Source organism: Rhipicephalus sanguineus, chromosome 4, assembly GCF_013339695.2.
Source record: "Rhipicephalus sanguineus isolate Rsan-2018 chromosome 4, BIME_Rsan_1.4, whole genome shotgun sequence".
Classification (NCBI taxonomy): Eukaryota; Metazoa; Arthropoda; class Arachnida; order Ixodida; family Ixodidae; genus Rhipicephalus; species Rhipicephalus sanguineus.
The window spans coordinates 63,718,603-63,745,024 of NC_051179.1; the positions used below are offsets into that span (position 1 = coordinate 63,718,603).

Below are 26,422 nucleotides of genomic sequence, written 5' to 3' on the forward strand. Positions count from 1 at the left end.
GAATCGACTTCGCTGTGTGGGTGTGCGGGCTTTGCTTGCAATTATAGCACGGATGGCGCGCGTACGTTAACGAACGCGGAAGAACCACACCTCTGTAATCGTTGTCTTGAACAATGACGTCATTTTGGTCGTCCGCTTGTTGCGCTCACCGGTGCATCGGTTTCGATTTCGCCATTAAGTTTGGTTAATTTTTATTATGCCACATACGCTGACACCGCGCCTAGCTCAGCGTGCAAACTCGATAGACTTCGTATCCCCTTAATGAAACACTAAACAAACAGCTTTGCACAGCCACGCTTAGCTCGATAAGAAAATAATCAATACAACTAGATAGCATTCGCGAGCGACAAGCAAAGCCACCCCTGCCTGGCGCATTAGTGCGATGCGCCTTCCTAGCGCGTTCGACTGTCCAATTGTCTGGCTTCTTCGGGAAATCCTTGAAAAGTAGCCTAGCTGTGGGGATCAACCTCAGGCGACCCTTTGCGGGAACGCTTTTTCGAGGGAGGACACAAAAGGGCATGGTCTCTGTCTTCCCTCCTAGCTACACCGTGCTGCCAGCCGAGCGGCCAGCCGAGCGGCCAGCGACAGCCAGTCGCGGAAATACATAGACTAAGTGATTAGACAGGAATGTTCGAAAGAAGGGGAATTGTCCGAGGGGCTCGTTTTCTGTACTATGCACAAGTGATGAAACCGACAGACAGTTAAGCCAAGGAATACATAGGGGACATTATTTGAGGTTCCTTAGCTGTATTGTTATGATTCTCACTTAAACTGAAAGAAATTAAAGTGGACAAAAAATCACCCTTCCCGTCGGGATCCGAACCCACAACCTTCGAAATACGCGTCCGACACTCTACCATTTGAGCTACGACGGAGGGCGCTCCATCGCCCACTTTTTTGTGGGGCATTTATGTACCCTATGCTTTCCTTGGCTTGTTTCATTAGTTGTGTATAAGACAGTATAAAAGACAGTAATGTGGTTAGCCTGCGATTATAGAGGGTGATGGCACAGTGCCGTCCACCCCGTCTTGTTCCGGCAGCAAAGAATGAGGTTACTTGTCGGGTCGTTTCGGGATCAGGGAGAGAGGTCTTTCTTCAAGAAGGGCAAAGATCCGCTGCAGCCCTTCCAGGAGCTTCTTTCTTCGGTTGAGTGGGGGCGGCCGCATTTGTTTTCCTTAGAGTGCCTTCCCTAGGCACGGCGGAGGACATTGAGATAAATAAGAAAAATACAGGGACCTTAGAGATAAACACTTGGCAGCGCCCCTGTCAACCGGTAAATGTTTTCGGGAGTGTCGCCCATGTGTGCCACGACTCCGCAAAAGGGGGGGGGGGGTTGACCTCGAGGTCAACGAATCCTCGGCGAGGGCACTTCTTTGGCGGTCGAAATTCCACACGTCGTGTTGACGCAGCATTTCGGGAAAGCAGGCTTTTCATTTCACCAACATGTATGTACGAGGCGTCCCACTCATCACGCCGGATGGCGTGAACAATCTCTTTGGTGCCTTTTCGTTAGGCGACCTGTCTTTCGGTCGTGGTAGGAAGTGTCCAAGCGTGGAGGTTGGTGTGTGCAGCACACGTGCAGGCGCCTTGATCATGGGCTCCTGAGTAGCCGTTCTTTTGCGTGTGGCACCTGACTTTCATCAGCTTTGGGGCTCTTCAATTTTCCACTTTCTGGCAGCCAGCAGGCTGCCAGAAACCTGCCAGCGGGTCCCGGCTCCGACAGGAAATGACGTTATATCCCGTGGCCTAAAAACTTCTGGCAACAAGAAAGCGGTCGAGGGAGGCAAAATCGAATGTCAGGATCGTGCCTGGCCGGCTCACAACCGCGCTGTCTGCTCTTCATTTGTGTCGTCTGGTGGTAGCCACATAACATGCTATATAGTCCAAGTTTTGTTAGCCACGATCGCTGAGCTGTTGGCCTTGCTGCGCGCTCGCAGACTCTGCAGGCGTCGCCGAACCCTTGTGTACGAGGATAACAATGCTGAAGATCTCGTTGTGTGTCTGCTGATAAGCAGACTGCAACGAAAAGACCGGCATAGAGTCCCACTGTACTTTGAAAACCTGCGACCCCTCGCTCCGTGGCACGATGCGTTTAGCGGCTCGGCCACCACGCATACGTAAGTACGTCGAAAACGTCGTGCCGGCGCATATGGACCTTGAAGTTAAAAATGTTACTCAGTCTATCCAGGAATACTTGTGCAGCCCTGGTTGAGGAGTTCGAATCTTCAGCATTTTGTCCTCAAGGCCTCCGAGGACGACCGAAGATATCAGCCGAAAAGACGCTTCTTGTTGCACTGACATACATCGGCCAGCAGATGTCGATGTATCAAATCGCCGACGAGTTCGATGTCAGCGAATCTACAGTGCATGTGGCAATTTGCCGTGTGCTGGACTTCCTTTTCCATCAGCGCACGGGAAATTCGGTGACCGGACCGGGAGGAAAAGGAGCGGACGAAACGCGCCTTCCAAGACGCACTCATTCGTCGTGGAACGTACAACTGGACTGCCGGACGTCATCGCGGCGGGCCACTGATGGGTGCCATACCCGCATTTCGAGGCCCACGGAGTCTGAGGAGTCTCATTACAATCTTAATAAATTTCACTCCATCATACTCCAAGGAATTTGGCATGCGGACATGGCATTCATCGATGCGTTCGGTGTTCGTCGGTTTTCCCGGAAGCGTTCACGACGCAAGGGTGCTGCGGGAATGCTTCTTCTACGAAGTGGGACTTTCCAAATGCGAAGGTGATCGAGTTATTGCGTGCGTTTCCATTCAGGACATTAATGTTAATTGACGAGGCACCAGAAAGCAAAACCCAATCAGTTGCATTAGTCGCGTGTGCAATCGCACAAACATAATTTTGCACTCAGCCTGTGCATATGAGCAGTAATTTAATCCTTCAAGATTTCCTTTAGCTGACACGTATACCTATCTCACGCAATCGCTTCGCAGGTGGATATCTGCTCGGGGATGCAGCGTATTTCTTGCTTCAGTGGCTGCTATCCACCCGATCGCTAACTGGCAGCCTTGATGACGACTTTCAACAAAGTGCACAGCAAACATAGAAATCTATGTTATCAACGCTTCCTTATTTTGTAGAGTTATGCTGGAATGAGCGATGAGATAGCGTCCACTTTGTTTCCCGTATACCGAGAACTGCATCGAGCCATCCGTCCTTACCACGTGCACATAGAGGAACGGCAATAAGTCTTTAAACACTTGCCGACATACCGCAGTTATTACCGGGCTGGTGCAGAAGTACGCCGAGCCGTGCTCCCAATAAGGTTGCTGAAGTTCATCACGAAACAAACTGCTAAAATAACGAACAGGAGAGACGAAAGTGACGTCATGAGAACGTTTTCCATACGAAACCTCTAGTTCCCAGACTGCTTTTTTCGCTATAATCACGTTGTTGGGGATATGAACGAACCAAAAGGCGAAACACAGAGAAGTGCCACACACAACGACTGGTCCATGTTCAGCCGTTGTCTGTGCCACTTTTCTATGTTTCGTCTTTTGGCTGGGCCAAATCCTCAAAAATGTGTACCAACTGACCGAGATCGCTATAATGTTACAACGCGCCAAGCAGGGGTGGTTTTCTGGGCCCGAAAGCGCGTTTACATGTATACGACAACATGGCGGATCGCATCCATGCGTGTAAACGGGGGCAATGCGCTAAGTGAGCCGAAATAATGACCGCATCAGCAAGTAAGGTGTAGACAGAATCAACTGTTCCGATCGTCTTCGCACGATATCTGTCACTGCTGTAAGCAGTGGCCCCTGCTGTTCGAGGATTTTTCAACTGCTGTAAGCAAGGTATGCAACGTAATCAGGGTACAAATTAATAATGTTTAAAGTTAGGACGCCTTATCCTACAACGCGCCGCATCGTTATGAGCGGAAGGCTGTGTACACGAGGTGGCCTCGTATTGTTTCGCCGATGATGTCGATGTCGTCTCGTTGTCTCTCCGAAACAGGCGGAGGTGGCGCACTTTTCTCACCCGTTCGAGCTCGAGTTGGAGAACACAGCGGGCACAGACCAGGAAGGTAGGGTATACAGCCCCTGTTATTGTCGGCCTTGTGACGATCTGTCCTCGAAAATGACGAGATATTGCGTCTTTCCCGGAGAGAAAGGCAGATGTGGGAAAAAAATTACTTTAGTTAGATACAATTTAAAAAAGAGTTTTAGGGTCCAACGCACATATGCTGAGAGTCATATGTAATAATAATTCTTGGGGTTTAACGTCCCAAAACCACCATTTGATTATGAGAGACGCCGTAGTGGAGGGCTCCGGAAATTTTGACCATCTGGTGTTCTTTAACGTACACCTAAATCTAAGTACACGGGCCTCATGCATTTCTGCCTCCATCGAAAATACGGCCGCCGCAGCCGGGATTCGATCCCGCGACCGGCGGGTCAGAAGTCGAGCACCATATATACTATACCACCGTGGCAGGTCATGTGGAGTCAAGCTTCACTCAAGTGGTGCCTATTCAACAACAACAACAACAACAACAACAACAACAAAAAACGAGATCTTGAAGCAGACCTCACGCACGAATGATGTTGCATGGCAGTGGGAAAAAAATATAAATAAAATTCTGGAACTTTACGTACTAAAACAAGTGTATTATTACGAGGCACACCACAACGGGATACTCTAGATCAATTTCAACGGTTACTTACATTGACGTATAGCCATGGGAGGGTTGGGCTACACACACGAATATAAAAGGTGGTTCACAACCCCCTCCCCCCAAAAAAGTCTAGCTACGCCCCTGGTTGCTTAGCATCATCATCATCAGCCTGTCTACGCCCACTGCAGGGCGAAGGCCTCTCCCATGCTCCGCCAATCAACTCGGTCCTGTGCTTTCTGCTGCCACGTTATACCTGCAAACTTCTTAATCTCATCTACCCACCTAATTTTCTGTCTTCCCCTCACGCGTTTGCCCTCTCTTGGAATCCAGTCAGTTACCCTTAATGACCACCGGTTATCCTGCCGACGTGCTACGTGGCCGGCCCATATCCATTTCTTCTTCTTAATTTCAACTATGATATCCTTAACCCCCGTTTGTTCCCTGACCCACTCTGCTCTCTTCCTGTCTCTTAAGGTTACACCTATCATTTTCCTTTCCATCGCTCGCTGCGTCGTCCTCAATTTAAGTTGAACCCTCTTTGTAAGTCTCCAGGTTTCTGCTCCGTAGGTAAGTACCGGTAAGATGCAGCTGTTATATACCTTCCTCTTGAGAGATAGTGGTAGACTACCATTCATGATTTGATAGTGCTTGCCGAATGAGCCCCATCCCATCCTTATTCTCCTAGTTATTTCACTCTCATGGTTCGGCTCCGCGGTTACTACCTGTCCTAAGTAGACGTACTCCTTTACAACTTCCAGCGTCTCGCCACCTATCGCAAAGCGCTGTTCTCTGCCAAGATTGTTCCACATTACTTTAGTTTTATGCATATTAATTTTCAGACCTACTCTTCTACTTTCCGTATCCAGTTCAGTAATCATGAGCTGTAATTCGTCTCCCGCGTTACTCATCAATGCAATGTCATCAGCGAATCGCAGATTACTGAGATACTCTCCATTAACTCTTATCCCTAATTCTTCCCAATCTAGGGCCCTGAAAACCTCCTGTAAACACGCGGTGAATAGCATTGGAGAGATCGTGTCTCCCTGTCGTACGCCCTTCTTTATTGGGATTCTGTCGCTTTCTTTATGAAGGACTATAGTGGCTGTGGATGCGCTGTAGATGTCTTCCATTATGTTTATATAGGCTTCGTCGATGCCCTGATTCCGCAGTGCTTGCATGACTGCTGATGTCTCCACCGAATCAAATGCCTTCTCGTAATCTATGAAGGCTATGTATAGGGGTTGGTTGTATTCCGCGCATTTCTCTATCACATGATTGATAGTATGAATATGGTCTATTGTTGAGAAGCCTGTACGAAATCCTGCCTGGTCCCTTGGTTGATTAAACTCTAATGTCCTATTAATTCTGTTAGCAATAACTTTTGTGAATAGCTTGTAGACAACGGACAGTAAGCTGATGGGCCTGTAATTTTTCAGGTCCTTGACGTCCCCTTTCTTATGGATCAAGATGATGTTGGCATTCCTCCAAGATTCTGGTATCCTCCCTGTCGAGAGACACTTCGTATACAGGGTGGCCAGTTTCTCTAACATAATCTCTCCACCGTCTTTCAGCAGGTCTGATGTTATCTGATCCTCACCAGCGGCTTTGCCTCTTTGCATTCCCTTTAGGGCTTTCTTTACTTCTCCTGTTAATACTGGTGGGATGTCAGATTCCTCTGGGATATTGCTGCTTCTTACATTATCATCCTGACTGTCTCGGCTGCTGTACAGATCTCTGTAGAACTCTTCCGCTACCTCAACTATTCTATCCATATTGGTTGTGACCTTGCCATCCTTGTCCCTTAATGCATACATCTGATTTTTGCCTATGCACAGTTTTGTCTTCGTAGCTTTGAGGCTTCTTCCGTTCTTTAGAGCATGCTCAATTCTCTCCATATTATACTTTCTTATGTCGGCTACTTTACGCCTATTGATCAACTTCGAAAGCTCCGCCAGCTCTATTTTGTCTGTTGCATTTGAGGCTTTCATAGCTTGACGTTTCTTAGTGAGGTTTTTCGTCTCTTGGGATAGCTTACCAGTGTCCTGTCTAACGACTGTACCCCCGACTTCCACTGCACACTCCTTAATGATACTAGTCAGATTATCATTCATTGCGTCAACGCTAAGGTCGGTTTCCTCGGTTAAAGCCGCGTACCTATTCTGAAGTGAAACTCTGAATTCTTGTACTTTCCCTCGCAGAGCTAGTTCATTAATCGGCTTCTTCTTGCGTATCAGTTTCTGCCGTTCCTTCCTCACGTCTAGTTGAATTCTAGATCTTACCATTCTATGGTCACTGCATCGGATCTTGTTAACTACTTCCACATCCTGTATAATGCCCGGGTGGTCGCACATTATGAAGTCTATTTCATTTTTAGTTTCGCCATTAGGACTCCTCCACGTCCACTTACGAGTAGTCCGTTTTCTGTAGAAGGTATTCAAGATCCGCAAATTATTGCGTTCTGCGAACTCTACTAGTAACTCCCCTCTGGCATTTCTAGAGCCGATGCCATATTCCCCAACTGCATGATCTCCAGCCTGCTTCTTGCCTACTTTTGCATTAAAGTCGCCCATCAGTACAGTATACTGTGTCTTTACCCTACTCATTGCTGATTCTACGTCTTCGTGGAAGCGTTCAACCAGTTGATCATCATGGCTCGATGTAGGCGCGTAGGCCTGTATCACCTTCATCCTGTACCTCTTATTAAACTTAATCACGATACATAAAACCCTCTCATTAATGCTATAATATTCCTCTATATTGCCAGCTATATTTTTATGAATAAGGAACCCCACTCCTAGTTCTCTTCTGTCAGCTAAGCCACGATAGCATAGGACGTGTCCGTTCTTCAGCACTGTATAAGCCTCCTGTGGTCTCCTAACCTCACTGAGCCCTATTACATCCCATTTAACACCCTCTAATTCCTCGAATAGTACAGCTAGACTCGCCTCACTAGATAAAGTTCTAGCGTTATATGTAGCCAAGTTCAGATTCCAATGGCGGCCTGTCCGGACCCAGAGATTCTTAGCACCCTCTGCTGCGTCGCAGGTCTGACCGCCGCCTTGGTCAGTTGCTTCGCAGCCGCTGGGGACTGAGGGCCGAGGGTTAATTGGTGTATTCATGTGGGAGGTAGTGGCCAAGTACTACACCAGGGTGGCCAATCCTGCTCTGGTGAGGGAGTGCATTGCTGGCTGTGGTCGCCAGTGAGGCTGCACCCCAGGCCTTTACACAATTCCATCATCACGCGGATTTTTTTTTTTTTAATCCGGTTGGGAATTGTCCGGCACCGGGATTCGAACCACGGACCTCTTGCATGCGAAGCTGATGTTCTACCCACTACGCCATCGCTGCAATTGCTTAGCATATATATGCATAAATCTATATAAGTACGTGATCGCTTTCTCATTTCGCCTTCGTATAAATGCGGCAGCCGCCGCCAAAAAAATCGCGACCTCGAATCACGGTTGTAGTGCACTCTACTTATTCCTCCCACTAGCTAACTAAATTATCCACTTCATAATTCCGTTCACTTTCACCACAATTTGTTTATTGCGTGATCAGCGGCTCTCGAGGTAACATACAACAGTTGCTGAGTGAGAACACATTTTTTGTAGCCCAAATGCGTGTATCTTCAAACAGGCTTTGTAAACACACGAAAAGAACGTGTAGCATAAATACAAGCATAGGAAGCGTTTTATTTGTAGGGTTGTTCCAATAACGAAATCGCAGACTCCGATCTAATACAAGTTCATTTTTGCTATCGAATCGGGCACCGAATATGCGCTCATACTTTTCCAAAAACAAGTGAAGTATCAAGTTCGCATAAACGATTCACTCATTTTGGGACTCTCATATGCATGTATAGAATGCCTATCGCAACATGACATACGGTCAACGTTGAAACATGTATAAATTATAAACGAAATGCTTTCTGTTATCGACTCTCCTGAATCATAATCATTCGGGAACATTTTCGTTTACTTCAGTCGTTCTCTCTCTCACTCGAGACTCCAATAAGTGTAGCTAGCCTGTTTTATTCGAGTATAAACAAATGTTCGGCTGTTCCTAGTAATGTATTCCCGAATAGAAAGCGAATATAAGGAGCGCTCGATTAGCATGCGATTTGCCGATTATTGTGTGTGTGTGCGCGTGCGCGCGTGCGCGCGCGCGCGCGTGTGTGTGTGTGTGTGTGTGTGTGTGTGTGTGTGTGTGTGTGTGTGTGTGTGTGTGTGTGTGTGTGTGTGTGTGTGTGTGTGTGTGTGTGTGTGTGTGTGTGTGTGTGTGTGTGTGCGTGCGCGCGCGCGCGCGCGCGCGCGCGCGTGCATGCGTGCGTGTTTTCGTCCGTTCTCATTGTCGAAATTTCCTTGGACGACGAACGGACGTACAGCGTTTGCAGCGGTCGGCCGGCTGTTCATCGAGGTGCTGTCTTTGGACTGCTGGAGCAGGCTGCGCGTGGAAGGCTACGCATACTGCGACCTACTCGCAATCCCCGGTGAGTGCACGCATGTACCAGGCATGCGATTGCAAGCCTTCAGAGCGGTTGCTATCTGCAGACCGTCTTTGCAGTCTTTGCAGCAGGTACTTTTTTTTTTGTCATAAATAAATACAACTTCGCATTTTATTCGTAAAGTTTGAGTAACTGTGCCAAGTGTGACATTGAAAGATAGCGACGAAAATTGCCAGTGCCTTTAGCTAACGCTAAGGAGAGCTTGAGAAACCCTATGCTCTCACAATAGCACTCATTAAACTACTTTGACGAACGTTGTCAGTCGAACGCATTGTCTCCCCCACCCCCCTACTTCCCCTTAGCTTTCTGCAACTGACCCGTTGCTCTATTACCTTTGGTATCAACCCACGTATGACTAAGTGATGACGTCATCTGACGAAATCACGACGACGTCACAACGTACCGCCATTCTGACGTCATGACACGACGTCGGTATATGACCTCATCACTTGGTCACGTGATTTTGGTACCATTCGTGTTCACGACGCCGTCGAACGCCAGCTTTTGTGCTCATAAGACATTCAAGGTTTTCACCTGAATAAAACACGAGCTTTGTACGAAATTTGAGCAAGAACAGTGCAGCCGTAAGTGCGAGATCTTTTTTTTTTGCAAGATTTTTTGCAAAATATGCACGTCCCTGCACGCTGTAGTCGCACTGGTGATGGTGCTCCTACTCTTGCACTCATGCGCAGGCCAGAGGGAGCTGTCCCTGCTGACCTGGCGACCACTGTCCCGTAGCCTGGTCTCGCGCATGCGCAGGTTCTTCACGGGCGGAGACCCCCCTATGGAAGACCTCTGCGTCGTGGGCCCGCCTCCCGGAGTTGCCGCCCCCTCCGGACAAAACGGGGGCGCACCTGAAGTGAGTACTCGTAGAGAAACGTTGACAGCAGAGTTTGTTGTGGACATTTAGCAGCTACACATTAGTCCTGCGGCGATCCGAGATCACCATCACCACCCCCACAATAATCATCATCACGTTCTATGTCCACTGCAAGGCGAAGGCCTGTCACACTGATCTCCAATTTTGCCCAGTCTTGCGGGGGCTGATTACATTTTGTGCCTCAGAACTTCTTAATTTCATCACCCCACTTAACTTTCTGTCGGCTTAGATTGCCTTCGTGGATACACAAAAAGGCCGCTATACTCGCGGACAACTTTTCTTGGCAATGAAGGAACGGCTACGGGGGCGAGTCACTGCACATGTTGTACTGCTCCGCGAAGTAGTCCAGTTCGGCGTGCGCTTCGAATTTAGTCTTGGTTTGTGAACCTTCCGTATCTCCTGTGACGGCCATTTGATTATTCGAGCGGCCATCACAGGCTTAGACGGCCATTTGTCAGTGAAATTCGTCACAAGCTCCGTCGGCGAGTCGTCGGAAAAGCTGGAGGGTCACGAGGGCTCACCAGCAAGACGAAGACGCCATTTTGACTGTGAGGTGCACGTAAAAGGCGCGACGTTTTCACAGCTGCAAGAACGCGAAATGACACTGCATAAAGCAAAAAATATATTACCCTTTTTTCAAACAGCGCCCCGTAGAAAATAAAGTAATGTTTTTTTTTTATTATTATTCTAACGTAGAAAACACGGACGCAATTGTGGGACTATAATCTCCAGCGGTAGCACACGCGTAGTTCGGCTCTGTAGCCTTCCCTTCATTGCCAAGACAAGTTGTCCGTGATTAACGGCCTCAATTAAAAAAATAAAATAAAATAAATGGTGCGCTATGAGAGTGAGCAAGATGTAATCGTCCGTTGATTGCATCATGATTGCATCGATACACACGCACCTCTCTCTATTTCCCCTCTCTCTTTTTTTTTTCTTTTTAACGCTTCGCGGAGGCCAAGATGCGGCGGCTGTATAGACCAGACCGCATGCGCAACTGAAGCTGCGTGATTTGCTTTATACCGACTTCCACGCCGACAGAACGTGACACGACGCATTAAGTGGCTGGCGATAGGTATTCTTATTCATTCTTTGCCGAAACCGGAACTTCATCGCACCACCAGAAGGATGCTTATAAGTAGATGCAGTGCGTCACGTCCTTCGTGCCAGCACGCATCGGTATAAAACTAAGTATGCGCTGTACGTATATAACCGTGCATATAAACCTGTCCCAGTCATGCGGCCAACGTGCACCATACCATACACAGTTTATCTGTTCTCTTAGTGCACGCTTTGTTTTATGGCGCACTTTTTGAGAGCTCAGTTTCGAAAGACGGCGATGGAGCGAGCGCATTTTATCACGCGTGTAAATAATGACGACGCAAGTTTCTGTTGCCGCACTTTTGTCTTCTTTGTTTCCACTTATCGCCATATAGTGCACCGCGGCAATGGTCGTAAAACTGTTTGATTGTCACTTTTATGCATTCACTGCCCGTCGCGTTTCTGCTCAGCCGTCTTTCGTATCGCTAGTTACGTGCAGTACGTATTGCTTAGGCTCAACTCAACACAGTCGCGTCTCGTTCATCAGGGTGGCAGATAATGCCGATGTCTCAATACTGTTAGGCCGCGTACACCCTCACCGTATTTTTCTGCACTCACCGACAGCTCTTTACGCCGTTACGTTCGAAAGCAACGTCACACGAGGATCACCTTCTTTATGACGTCGTAAACCCATGACGTCATCATATAGTCACGAACTACAGTACATTACCTTCATAATTAAGAAAAACACAAGTATATTTATTCTGCGTCCGCAAATATAAGTGCCCTAGAAAAAGGCGAAATGAGCTCGAATGCTTCGAAACGGCGCATGCGTATGGAGTTTGAAATTTAAGAGAACAATAGCAAGCAACAAATATATCAGTAGCGGAGATGTCTATAACTTCGTCAATCAGGGCGATCGATGCCGCTCTAACAGAGGGTGAGCCCTCGCAATCCAGGAAAAAAAAAATAGAATAATATACTATTTATACATGACGTCATGAACTACTCTATGCTATCCATTTAAAGCCACGTCGCGTCCAATCAAAAACGGACAACGGCGACCCCACAACCTTGTTACAGCCGACGCTTATTTCGTTCCATCGATGTCTTTCGCACGGTTGCGTTTAAAAAGCGATATACCATACTTATTTTCTTAGTTTTCTGTCCTTCACGTGACGTCATCAACCACTGTGTACTTTCCAACGCACCAGTCTAATTCCTCCTCGAAGCTCCCGTCTGCTCGCATTCCCGTCTCTCTCGAGTACAACCTCGGCCCCCGAGAAGTTAATGGAATTTTAGCTCCCCATCACGTGGAATTCGATTGGCCACCATGATGCACTTACGTACGAAACTTCAGCCTGGGATTTTCACTCCGTGGTTGATCAAAGCCGGCGGTGACCGAGGAAGGAGCCGCGGAGCGTGAGACACTACCACGTATTCCACTTTGTAGTCCGCGCACGGGTCTACACCTGGAGGTCGCGTGATAACTTCGTCAGTGAGTGAACTTTTTTCTTTCTTTTATGTATCCCACAGCTTATATCCATTTTGCAGGGAATAATCCCGCTGGAGAATGCTAACCGTGCTCAGCGAGGGTAATTCCGGTGTTTGCAGCGTATTTTGTATTTAAGAAGCTTTCGTGCCTTTTTTAATAATAATAATATTAATAATAATAATAATAATAATAATAATAATAATAATAATAATAATAATAATAATAATAATAGTAATAATAATAATAATAATAATAATAATAACGCTGCGAATGTGCACAGTCCTCACCCAAGGAACATATGTCTTCGCGCAAAATTTTTGCTATGTATATCCCTCACTGCTTGAACTTCGTGCAGCAACGCCACAATGACGTCACAGATATCTTTAAAAAAAAGCAATTTTATCGTATTCGGACCGTTCTGGGCACGGAAAAAAAAAAGATTCAGAAACTTCCTAGCTCGATTTCTCCTTAGTCTTATATATATCTTTTGTTTAGTGATACTGTGATAGATAATCAACGGGCCCCTAGTCACCGCAGGAAAAGTTGAGCACTAGCGACCGTTTTGACCAACCAATTGAACGGGAAGCGGGGAACCTGAGCTTTGTTTTGACTATATTTGCTCCTGGCGAAGGGGCAGGTGAAAATTTAGGGGTGAAGGGGGGCATTGCCGCTGCCCCTCGTGCCGCCCAGCCAGTCATTCGTCTTCGCAGTGCATCCTTTCCAGCGCACACACTTGAGCGCACTACAGAGCGGGATATACGGTATACCCTTAAGGCACGGGGCCAAGGTGTTCGCGCGGCTCGCTCTTAGCATCGCGGCGCTGCTGTACTGAAATGATACGGGACGCGCTATTATGCGAGCGGAGATTCCGGCTCAAAGCCGCGGCCGCACGTGACATGCATGATATGCCACGGGCACGTTGAGGATGCGGTCGGAACTGTGCGGAGCGCCTGCGTTTTATCGTATGGGCCGGCAGAAAAATCAACAAAGGAAGAGAAAAGAAAATAGAAATGGTGACAGAGGTTCTCGGTCGGTGGCAGCAGAAGGGGGATCTTGGCTTCTCTTTAGAGTATAAGTAAAAGCCCTTGCGCACCGGCACGCATGCATGCATATATATATATATATATATATATATATATATATATATATATATATATATATATATATATATATATATATATATATATATATATATATATATATACGCAGTGAAACAGACGCGCGCGCGTACGAAGCGATTTATTGACGTTTCGGCCGCGGGTCCGGCCTTCATCAGAATACAATGCATGGCATGAGTCCAGTTTATATACGTGTGCATATCAGAAAGAAGAAGATATGAAGCTTACATGAAAGGCGATATAATGGCTTACAAAAACGCATGTCACTCGCTTTGAAGTGCACCTGATACATGTGTAAAACGATTACATTTTGCGGGCACGCCGTTTATAAGTACGAAACATGAAACGCATAGCATGGCATGGAGCACGACCGGTAATAGCAAGGTGCAAAAAGAAACAAATATTTAAAGATAACCAGACAAACATTCCTTATAGTCAGGCCTTGCGGTTCAAAAGAATCTGTTCCGAACAATCAGAGTTTGACAAAAATTGCAGAACACTAAAAGACGCTCTCGTCAAACAAAATTACCCATCACTATTAATTGACGACGCAATAAAACGCGCCGATATGCATGATCGTAAAACGCTGTTGTGCACGACAAAGAAATCGACTCCCTCATCCCAGACAAACCTTGTCCTCACTCATTCGGCGTCAGTTCCGCGCACCATAGTATTTTAATGCAAAGCGAACGCCTCAGAACCATTTTTGCAGAACCGCCTAAAGCAGTGTACCGGAAGGCTAAAAACATCCGAGACATACTAGCAGCATCATCATCGAAAAAAGACTGTCCTGACACGATCGGATGCCATCCTTGCCGAAAACCGCGACGTAAAGTATGCCCATACATGTGCACATCGCGACAAGTCACTAGTACAGGTTCGAACTTTTCTTTAAATATCAAAGGCAATTTCGATTGTGACACTAAAAACGTAATATACATGATCGAATGCGTGCTATGCAAAAAACAGTACATTGGGCAAACAGAAGGGCCTTTTAGACTGCGTTTTAACAATCATAAATCTCATGCTAACACCTTGCCCCACCTGCCTACTTCAAGACACGTGCACCTCCCCAACCACTCTTTTGAAAATCTACAAGTCACATTACTCGAATCTAATTTCCGCACAAATTATGATAGAGAAGCCCGTGAATCATTCCTCATTTACAAGTTTGATACCGTCGCCTCTGGTCTGAATGAAAACGTAGGAAGACTGAGTTGCCTATCTGTGTAATCTGTATCACTTTGTCTAGTTACTGCGAGTTGCTCAGTATATCGTTTGTATCAGTTTGTTACGCAACACCTATTCAACAGCGTCTTGTGTATAGCTCTTTGTCTGGTTATCTTTAAATATTTGTTTCTTTTTGCACCTTGCTATTACCGGTCGTGCTCCATGCCATGCTATGCGTTTCATGTTTCGTACTTATAAACGGCGTGCCCGCAAAATGTAATCGTTTTACACATGTATCAGGTGCACTTCAAAGCGAGTGACATGCGTTTTTGTAAGCCAATATATCGCCTTTCATGTAAGCTTCATATCTTCTTCTTTCTGATATGCACACGTATATAAACTGGACTCATGCCATGCATTGTATTCTGATGAAGGCCGGACCCGAAACGTCAATAAATCGCTTCGTACGCGCGTCTGTTTCACTGCGTATATTTACCCGGACCTAGAATCATCTTTTCTCGACATATATATATATATATATATATATATATATATATATATATATATATATATATATATATATATATATTATGTGTGACAGAGAACCCAGTCCGTGAAGAATACCGATCGCTTGCATCAGAATGAAGGCGGCGACAGCCGCGAATTCACGAGAGCATGAAGCATGTGGCAAGACCTGAATGACTGCTTTAACATTTCACTGCACGCTCTTCGATGTATTACTTTTTGTTTGATTTTTGTTTGTGCGCGTATGCGTATGCCAGTTTATATATAAGCGAGCCCCAATAAAAGTGTGGAATGCGGAAAAGGTGTATGTGTTTTGTATGTTTAAGTACATAGCAATAGTTATTTATCTTTGATTCGTACTTTTATCGTCGCCTAGTGTACGTAACTTTGACCATTATTATTTCTTGTCATATAATATACATATACGTGTTTAATTCAGGAAAAGCAGGAAAGTCGGCCCGAGGTATAAAACGGTAACGAAGTGATGCATGCCGCTGTACCCATTGGCTGTGCTTTTTCCTGTGGAATTCGAAGGTACGAATACCGGCCGCGGCGCACCTCGGTCACATTTAAATGTTGTTAGCGCGCGAAAGCGTTTCTTGGCTAGGTTGGCGAAAGCACGCACTCAACAGTGGTCCGCAAAAGCCGCGTCCGGAAAACACGTGACCTCTCCCACCCGTTAGGAGAGGAGAGTCACCGCAGAAGCAGGGGAAGTCCCGAATCGAAACGAAACGATGTCGTGTTCTCATCTCTCATAAGGATACGGTTAGGGATCCTCCGCAACTATGTGTGCTGTTATGCCGGCCACCATATTATGCACTTGCAGATACGCCAGCTTGATCGAGGCAAACATTCTTTTGAGGAAACTATTACAAATAGAATTTCTGAGTGGTGCTTAAATTGGGGAATGCAGCTAAATGCGGAGAAAACCGTACTTTTGCGCGTAACAAGAAAAAAGTCTCCCAGCGAATTTCATTATCAGCTTGAAAACAGAACTGTAGCCGAAGTCGAAATATATAAGTATCTTGGCGTTACTCTTACCAATAAACTAACATGGAAAACACATATTTCAGATATCTGCTCAACTGCCTTAAAGAAACTGTGGTTCGTAAAGAGGAAGCTTAAACACGCGCCTATAAGAACTAAAATGTTAGCTTATAATGCAATCGTAAGATCAAAATTAGAATATGCTGCTGAAATCTGGGACCCACATACTAAAAATGACATTCTGAAACTTGAGCGAGTCCAGAGAAAAGCTGTGAGGTTTATATACGGAAAATATGCCAGGAAAGACTCCCCGTCCTCATTAATGTCACAAAACAGTATACAGACACTACAAACACGCAGAAAAATTAATCGTCTTGTATTACTACACAATACACTTGCTGCGAAAAATAATATGGTTTTGCCATCTTCGGTATGTAGGCCTACTACGAGAAAAACAAGACACACTCACGAACATTTGCTTGCGCCGATTTTCGCGCGAACAAACGCTCACAAGTACGGTTTTTTTCCTCGAACGGTGAGCGAGTGGAATTCTCTTCCTATTCATGTATTTGAATCGAACGATTTCATGGCTGCCTTGACAAACCATTTTTCTTGTGAATTTTAGTGATGTCGAGGTGAGATTGCTGCTTGTTTTTACGCACTATGTACATTTCATATGGCATTGTTTACGCATGTTGTATTTTCTTTTCTTTTGCTTGTTTGTTTTTTCTCTTTCTGTAATGCCCCTCCTGCTTGGGCCAAAGTATTGGCCTGCAGTATTTCTAAATAAAATAAAAACGTATAGTGTCCGTCAAAAGTTCCCAGGCCACTATCCAATGTATTCATACGGCAGCCTGGCCTAGGAACTTTTGACAGACCGTGCACATATGCTCTAAACGAAAGATACACGTATACGTACACGCGTCATTTCAGATATCATTCGTGTTTGTTCTGCTACGTTTTGTATATATTTTAGCGTCTAGGAATAAAATGCTTGCAAGGCAGGCGCGCACACACATTCTCCCAAAGGAACAACTACGACAAGTCGACAACACCACAAAGAGAAAAACGAGAAAAAAAAATAGAAAAGAACAGGCGAGCGATATTGAGCGCTCCTTTTCAAAGCCAGCGGCCACCCGGTGATGAAAATCGGTTGCCGAATACAGTTCCGTATTGAACGCAACGAACATGTACAGAGCATTTTGCTGAATAAGGCCCGCCTTAAAGGAGTGAACAGTACAAATCTTATTGGTTTGATAGCTCTCCCTGCATTTCGGCGTCTGGGCAACAAGTAGACCGCGCTTTCAACCGTGTAGGCAGCCATTTCACGCTGAGAAGTCTGGATGTCAAACGTTCTCCCACATAAACTGCAACCAGCAAACGGACTGAGAAACTACGAAGTAACCGCTACACGCTCTGCGAAAAAAAAAAAAAAAAGGCGGGGGGGAGGGGGAGAGAAAAAGCAGTGCAGTTTGCCATACGCTTTTACAATGTTTGCACCTTTCGGTCCGTGAATGCAGCTTTGGCTAAGCGTTGTTCAGAGGAATACAAAAGATATTTCGTAAAGATGTCTGGGTAGGTTGACAGCAGGAGTGAAGAAAAACTAAACAGGACAGAAGCTCAGGTACGAGCGATGTTTACTGAAAAAAAAAAAAGAAGAGAAAATGTTCAAGGAGGAGGCATTGGTTCACGCATGCTCGATCACATCATGATGCGCCGTCACACTATAAACACCTTTGATAGCCTAAGCGTCTAAAGACCGCAAAGGGGGGATCTTGGCTTCTCTTTAGAGTATAAGTAAAACTGCTCGGAAAGCCTGTCTTTGTATTTCTTTTTCAATAAAAATACCATTTGTAAGTGAGCGTCTGTGCTAACTCGTCTTCTCTCTTGCTGTCAACCGGCTTATTCCTTTAAAATAGCAGCGCCTACAATATATATATATATATATATATATATATATATATATATATGCTGCACCATCAGGCCCAGTATAGCTAGGCTAGTATCAAGAGTACAAAGAATTGCATGAGTGATGCGACTTTCGTTTTTTATTTATTTTTTTTTGTACTCTATATAGCTCTTGAGGGTGTGTCCAGATAAGATCGAACACGAGGTCCCGGTCACCATTCCCGATTTTGATGAAACTTACTGTAGGTCTAGGCATTACACCCAGAACAATGGTTTCGCAGTTAGTTTTGTGAAAAAAAAAATTGTTCGCCTGAAAAAAAATATACAAATTTTGACCGCAAAAAACACTTTTCCGCCGATTTCGCTATTTCTGAATTTTGAGCGCACGGGAAAAAACGGTGCACTTCTTCGTCACAATATTTATTCTCCTTAAAGAACAAGTAAAATACAATCTTATGAGTCTATTATTTCCCTTGCTTGTCGAAGCACTTTTGAAGAAAAAAAATCACAAACTTGGCAAATCGCACAAAATACCTGTGTTTCAGGAATTTATTGTTGCAAGCAAGTTAAAGTGAGGATAATAAAAATCGGTACATATTAACTTTGATACTTTCGCTGTCTTTTAAAATAATTTGCGTCGTTTTATCGTGCTCCGTTTTACTCGATAATTGGGCTGAAACGTAAGTGCTTTACCAAAAACGCCGAACTTTGAAAATGATTTTCTCAAAAAGGCCCTTTTTTATTTTTTTAAAAATCCCTCTGATTGAAGTCAATGACGTCATCTACCATTCTGCAGAAAAAAACGTTGCATTATTTTGGTTGGCAACAAGTTATAGTGTGTCAAATGTGACCATGCCATCCTAGCGGCCGCGTCGTTCGTTATGCGCTGAAACTCGGATATAAGTTGTTAGAAGTACTTGTACGTGACATAATCACGAATCAGCAGCTCCACACCAACAAATGCGCAGCAAGGTGTCACGGTTCAGCAAGCTTTGTCTTGGGATCAGCCGCTTGACAAACCCGCAGCAGCGGCCGCTCGATGCTGCGGGCACTCACATTACATGAGTGCCGCTTCGACTGTGGATGAGCTCGCTACGCGCCAAACTACGCTCAGAGGACAAACGAGAGAAGGAGTGCATCACTGCGAATGTTAAAGGCTGTCAAGAGCCAACAAATGTCATAGTATGCATCGAAAACTCTGCCGGCAATTTCCCAGTGAGCGCCTCCAGTAGTGCGCTCATGTGTTGCTTTCTCTCTTCTGATGGCCTAAAGATAATTAGGTTCATTCTATGAGCAACATATGACACAAAAGAAAGCCATTGACATCTAAAGAAAGCTGTCATACCTGCTTCCGATGGTCGAACAACTCAAACTGCAGTTGTTCTTCATCTCGTGCCAGAACACTTCTGTCAGCCGGCCGTGAAAAGAAGTGTGTCCAAGTCCATTGCTTCATTAAAGAACCGCTTTTACAATACTGCACTGTTGTGCGTCCGCACATAGAATATTCAACGCAAGTCGACCGTTTATCACGATAATTTGTGGCTTCGGGCATAACAGCAGGGAAAAAATACATGCGTGCTCTATTGAAGGCGCTCACTGGGAAATTGCCGGCAGAGTTTTCGTTAGTATGACGTTTTTTGGCACTTAAGAGCCTTTAAGTTTCACAGTGATGCATTCATTCTCTCGTTTGTCCTCTGAGTGTAATTTGGCGCACAAGCGGAGCTCATCCGCAGTTGAAGCGGCACTCATGTAATGTGAGTGCCCGCAGCATCGAGCGGCCGCTGCTGCGGGTTTGTCAAGCGGCTGATCCCAAGACAAAGCTTGCTGAACCGTGACACCTTGCTGCGCATTTGTTGGTGTGGAGCTGCTGATTCGTGATTATGTCACGTACAAGTACTTCTAACAACTTATATCCGAGTTTCAGCGCATAACGAACGACGCGGCCGCTAGGATGGCATGGTCACATTTGACACACTATAACTTGTTGCCAACCAAAATAATGCAACGTTTTTTTCTGCAGAATGGTAGATGACGTCATTGACTTCAATCAGAGGGATTTAAAAAAAAAATAAAAAAGGGCCTTTTTGAGAAAATCATTTTCAAAGTTCGGCGTTTTTGGTAAAGCACTTACGTTTCAGCCCAATTATCGAGTAAAACGGAGCACGATAAAACCACGCAAATTATTTTAAAAGACAGCGAAAGTATCAAAGTTAATATGTACCGATTTTTATTATCCTCACTTTAACTTGCTTGCAACAATAAATTCCTGAAATACAGGTATTTTGTGCGATTTGCCAAGTTTGTGATTTTTTTCTTCAGAAGTGCTTCGACAAGCAAGGGAAATAATAGACTCATAAGATTGTATTTTACTTGTTCTTTAAGGAGAATAAATATTGTGACGAAGAAGTGCACCGTTTTTTCCCTAGGTGCGCTCAAAATTCAGAAATCGCGAAATCGGCGGAAAAGTGTTTTTTGCGGTCAAAATTTGTATATATTTTTTCAGGCGAACAAATTTTTTTTTTCGCAAAACTAACTGCGAAAACATTGTTCTGGGTGTAATGCCTAGACCTACAGTAAATTTCATCAAAATCGGGAATGGTGACCGGGACCTCGTGTTCGATCTTATCTGGACACACCCTTGAGCGGTATTGCATATGCATTGCGTTCGAGCGACGTAGAACAGCGCCGTGAGCTTTCCAGAGCCTCGTCCTCGGGAAAGCGCCGATAGACTGAGAACTGCGGGTCCACGCACACTGCGCAGTGTGCCGTGTAATTTCCATTTATTTCAAATGCATGTACACGCATCACCGTGGTACAAAATGACACCCTAAGAAAGGATGTACCGTTTCTGAGAATATAGTGTATAACGTACGCTTGTGGTATCAATTCCCGTACGAGGAAAAAACGCCTCTGCGACACCGGGCGCGCCTTCGTCACACCGTTGTCCTGTTTATTACTTTCCCCCTGCAATTTGAAGAAAACGTCTGTCCGTGTACACTCAGGCTTTGATATACAGGCATGTAGCATGTACGTGCGCGAAGCCACGGCCCGGTAGCGCGCACGCGCGTACACAAATGCATCTATAACGATCCAAATAAAAATAAGGCACAAGCTCAGGGAAAGGTGGGAGCTCGAAGAGATGAAACATCCTTGAACAGGGAGTCGCTGGAGCCAATCGCTTCGAAAAGTGGTCTTGTCTTCTTCAAGGCAGCAACCGGGTGCCTCGAAAAAGACAAGACCGCTTGTATTGTCAGGGTCCTGTCTTGAAAAAGACAAGACCCTGTGCTCAAGGATTTTTTTGTTCACCAATATCTAACGATGCCGCGTAGTATTCTGCCTTTTTTTCTTTTGTAATATCTTGTTCTGCCTCGCTTATTCTTTAATTTCTTACACAACGAGTCGCCCGCGGAGCCAGTGGGTGCGCATATAACGCGTGCATGGTTGGTGTGGGCGCAAAGGCATTCCTCATTCGCCGAGACTTATTCGCCTTTTCGCTCGTTCTTTTTTCTCGACGACAGCGGAGCAAGCGGATGAGCCGGTACTCGCTGCTCACGGAATCCAGCGGATCTGTCAAGGTGCTGCTGAACGTCGTGCGCCAGACCACGTGAGACCTCCCTCATTACTTCGTCTTGTCGACGGTATATGCTCATATTGAAGCTGAATTGAATACGATTCGAATACAGCGCCAAAAAGGGAAATGGAATCGAGTAGTCGAATCTTGAACAGCCATCTTTTTACGATAATAATAAAACGATGTTCACGCACTACAGCACTCGACACACAAATGGAGCATCAGGAACAAATCAGCATGCGACAATGTCTGCTTTTTTTATAACTGCGCTAAAAAAAAAAACAAGGAAAAAGAAGAGGGCAGAAGATTGGACGTGCGCAGACTCACAAATAAAAGTTCAATGGGTGAAAGATGACGTATACAGAGAACAAGTGAATGAAACATGCCCATTGGCCACCCAAAACAAAGATACGCTGGCGTCACAAAGTAGCATCTAAAAACTGCAGCTCCCAATCACGGGGACGAAATTTATCCTATACGTTCGTGTTTGGCATGGACGCAGTTGAAATTTTGAAATATTCGTAAGCTATTCGAAGAATGTTCCTACGTATACAAGCAGCAGCTATTCGATTCGAAGGTCGAATTGAATAAAACATTTGATTCGATACTCGTACATACTTATACACTCTGTCGCTTTGTACTACACCCACTTGTTTTCCAGTTTCTATTTCACCTTCTGTGCATTTTCAGCTCGGGGAAATCAATTTCTATATACTGTTATATATGATTAATACAGAAGCCTACAGTTGTGTCAGATAAAATGAAAGGGCGCTTATATAAACGTGCATCTCGCTTTCAGCTGAAGTCTGAGAACACAAATTTAAAACGGAAGTCGTTACGCGAAACTACTGCTCCGACGTGTTTCCGTTCGAGTGGCGATTTGGGCAAGTTGGTTGCGTATGGCAAAATAGTTTTTTGCGCCGAAAGAATGGTCGAAGAAAAAATTTTGGGAAGGGCTATCGTGCTTCTTGCAATCCCTTCCTTTTTTAACGCGATAGCGTTAAAGAGCTCGTATCGCAGAAATTCCGCCGTCGGCGTCGGCGCCCGCACCGTTGGTTGTGAGCGAAAAATCATCATCTTGTCCGTGACCGAAAAATCGAAAAAGCTGCAAATAAAATAAATAATAAAAATGTTCGGCCCGAGTGAGAATCGAACCCAGGCCGTCTGTGTGGCAAGCAGGTGTTCTACCACACAGCCACGCCTCTGCTTAGAGCTGCACTGAAAGTAACTTTCATGCTTCCCAAAAATACGCGTCCTGTATACAGGTGTCACAGTACGAGATGTAATGTGGCAGTAATATTGCGTGGTACAAGCGTATGTACATTGCCATCGGGCGTCACACCACGTCAATATCATAATGACTTGGTGGTTTAAAGACAGCCACCCATCACAAGAGGCACACAAATTATTGCGCGTATTCCCTTAAGACCACGTAGTGGGTGCATCGCAGCTTCGAAAAAGGTTCTCGCGCATAATTGCTCCTGGTTTAAAGCATGCTACCCATTACATAAGGCACACACCTTATTGCGCGCATTCTGTTAAACACTCGTAGTGTTCGAAGTGCGCACTAGGGGCAGGATATTGCTATCGCGTTCAACTCTTAAAGGCGAAGCTTAAGCGTCCCCCAATTTTTCTTGTGTCCGTCTACTTCCACTATGTCACGTTGTAAAACATGTTTTTTTTTTGTTTTCTTCTTAATGGTGGCATGGCTGTGTTACGCCGGCTTTTCTTGCATAAGGACCAACCTGACTTGCAAATTGGATATAATTTGAGTAACAGGATTAATAGGTTGTTTTAGCAGCTCCGGTTTACCGTACGGCAGTACCGTACCGTCGTGGTCAGCACGCAGCTTCTTTAGTCTGCAAGACGCTTATTAGCCACTTCGATCGTATCATCATTCATCACGTTACCGCACGCAATGAGCAAACAAAGCGTCTAAAAAATGCAAAAACAGCTGAAAAAGAAATCACGTGCCTTTTACCTGTTTGTTCGGCGAATATAAGATCTCAAGTTTTCGAAATTCGGAGAGCACCACCTCAGACTATAAGATACCTAAAAATCCTGGGTGCATGTACGGGACCATGTGTCTTTCACAAAATCCCTGAAATGGCTTTCTGAAGTCGTGTAAGCGCGGCTACAGCTACGCAAATTGAGTAAATCATCCGTAGCGTAATCTAAACGAAGTACCTTGTATGAAGGAAACTGCTGGCAATTACATTCGCTGCCCCCCTCCTTAGTAGTCTCGTCGATCTCTGCGCCACCACGTGCCCCCCCCCCCCCCCCCGCTCCAAACCCCGCCACTCACATTAGAAGTTGCAAAAAAAAAAAATCTCCCGTGACGTCACAGAGGCAGTCAAGCCAACACCCTCTAGGCTTCAAGGCCTGAAAGAGGCCCTGCAACACTTTTCCAAGTAACCATCGAATGGCTTCAGTAAAGGAATTTACTGCCTCACGAATCGACCGCGGCAAAAAATTTTAGAATCCGTCAAGTACGAGCGGAGTTAGAGAGATTTGTCGCACGCTGTAATTGCTTTCTCTCTCCTCTCGTCCCGACGAGCGCGCTGGAAGCTAAGCAGGGAGGGATGGCACGGGCGAAAGAAGTTACGTCACGCGCGCGTCATGACCTTGAGCACTTTATTTATTCTTTGAATTGCGCGGCTAACCTTCAGCGAGATCGCGAGCGCGGGCACGTGGCGGCCTCCCGCGGCGGGCGCAGTAACTATGCAGCCCACGATGCTCATATCAGCCAATGGCCGTGAGTTCGGGTATATAATAATAATAATACTTTATTCTGGCATGTGTACAAAACAGTTACATGCCACCGAGATGAGGCAAAAGGAAATAGACGAAACTGTTTCCTGACTAGGCCTACATGCCGGCTCGTGAACAAAAACAAAAAACAAAACAGCTGCTAGGGTATGCTGCAGCATACCCTAGCAGCTGCCACATCCACCAATACCGGGATAATGTCCTCCATCTTTGACAGTGTTCTTTAAGTGACAACTACGTTGCAAATAAATAGTTATTTACAACTACGTTGTAAATAGCCCGTAGCTTCCACCTGAAGGTCATGCCATTGCTCGTCTTCGTCAGTGGCATTTCTAGAAGCAGCGACCGTCGTACTTCTAATCACGCTGGAAAGTATATAGAGAAAATTCTGCAGGACAGCTTGTCCGTGGTGCGCCGGTTTGCCAACTTTATATCGCATCTCTTGGGAGTGTGACGTACCGATAGCCAGCGAATTTCAACTAATTTTTAGGCAACAACATTGTAGGAAGTTCGGAACAGTGGGAGGCACAACTTGCCAACTCGAACCCAGAAGTGCAATTAGCGCTTCTGAATAATTAAGTTAGGCGAGCGGCGCAAGCCAGTGGGGCCCTGGACTTGGGGCCCAACTAACATGCTCCTGAGTACCCCCTTCTCTACCCCTCCCCTCAAATAAAGTTTGTCCTTCTTCTGCAGGACAACTCACCCGGGAGTACTGTGAAGGGGTGAAGTCACGTGAAATTGCGCGCAGCCATTTTCTGCGCAGCTCCGCGTCTTGGGAAAATCGGGAAACGCGCACCTTGCACATCATGTCGTAATTGCCACGGCACTGAAGGACACAGCACTTGTTTGGTATGACGAATTCAATGCCCCACACACGCTACAGCACGCACAACGTTCTCACAGTTTCGGAAACACGACACATTGCACTGAGGGGGACCGACGTGTCACGTGCGGCAGCGAGAAACGAACTGACGGGCCGGTGAGCCGCCGCACTCCTTGTCCTCCGTCATTAAATATAGTGCGCTTTTGAGTACATTTTCTCGCTAGATGCTGATATTTCATTCAAACGTAACTCTCATATGATCGTTGCAGCTTTCTTCCGCCATTTGTATTTTTTCATTCAGAGAAATACTGCGAATTTCTAAACGACGGCTAGTGCAACGTATCCTTCCGCATTTGAGTTGTTCACTTACGCGGCTTAAAGTCCTTAGCTTTAGGGAAAAAAAGCGCGCCGCCGGGAATGGGGGAAAGCGGATTCCCGCCACCGCCGCCTCCGGTTAGTGACGTCAGCACTCCGAATGCGGAGAGCCTTTGGCCTTAAGAGTTTGACGACAACTTTCTGTGGCAGGTCAGCCAAGGCTACGGAACCGAAGCACGCACTTTTTACTACGCTGCTGCATGTAGTCCGGGAGCGCAAACTTCTGTAGACTACGTAGCATAAAAGAAAAGAAATAGGTATTACGTTCAAGACTTTCTGCGTTGTAAGAAAGCTTATCCCATGAAGGTTTTTCGCTTTTGCAGTTTATAGTTTCTTGGTGCCGAAGCGTCAGAATCATTTTAAAGGACTGCTCGTCAGGCTTGGTCGTAACAAGCCCACAGGGTCATAAAAAAAAAAAAGAAAAAAATTAAGGCAGCTTCGCACTAGTGGTGCCAAGCGTGAAGGAAGTGCGGAGCTGGGCCGCCTTTCTTGTTTTTTTTCCCCTTTTCTACATCTCTTGTTTGTCTTTGTTTATATTTCTTTCTTTTTCCCTTTATCTCGCTCTTTCTATTTCTCGCTTCCTTTTTTTTTCTATCTCTTCCTGTCTTGCTTGTGTG

At 45.7% G+C, this 26,422-nt stretch overlaps 1 protein-coding gene across 1 annotated transcript in view; it reads left to right on the forward strand.

The window, feature by feature from the left end:
• Window positions 1-26,422, forward strand: part of LOC119390124 (Meckel syndrome type 1 protein) — a 77,018-nt gene that overhangs the window by 48,590 nt on the left and 2,006 nt on the right. The window contains exons 5-8 of the mRNA XM_037657680.2: window positions 3,979-4,048; window positions 9,024-9,128; window positions 9,836-10,002; window positions 21,786-21,871. Of these exons, the coding sequence (XP_037513608.1) occupies window positions 3,979-4,048; window positions 9,024-9,128; window positions 9,836-10,002; window positions 21,786-21,871 (428 nt within the window). The remainder of the gene's footprint in view (window positions 1-3,978; window positions 4,049-9,023; window positions 9,129-9,835; window positions 10,003-21,785; window positions 21,872-26,422) is intronic.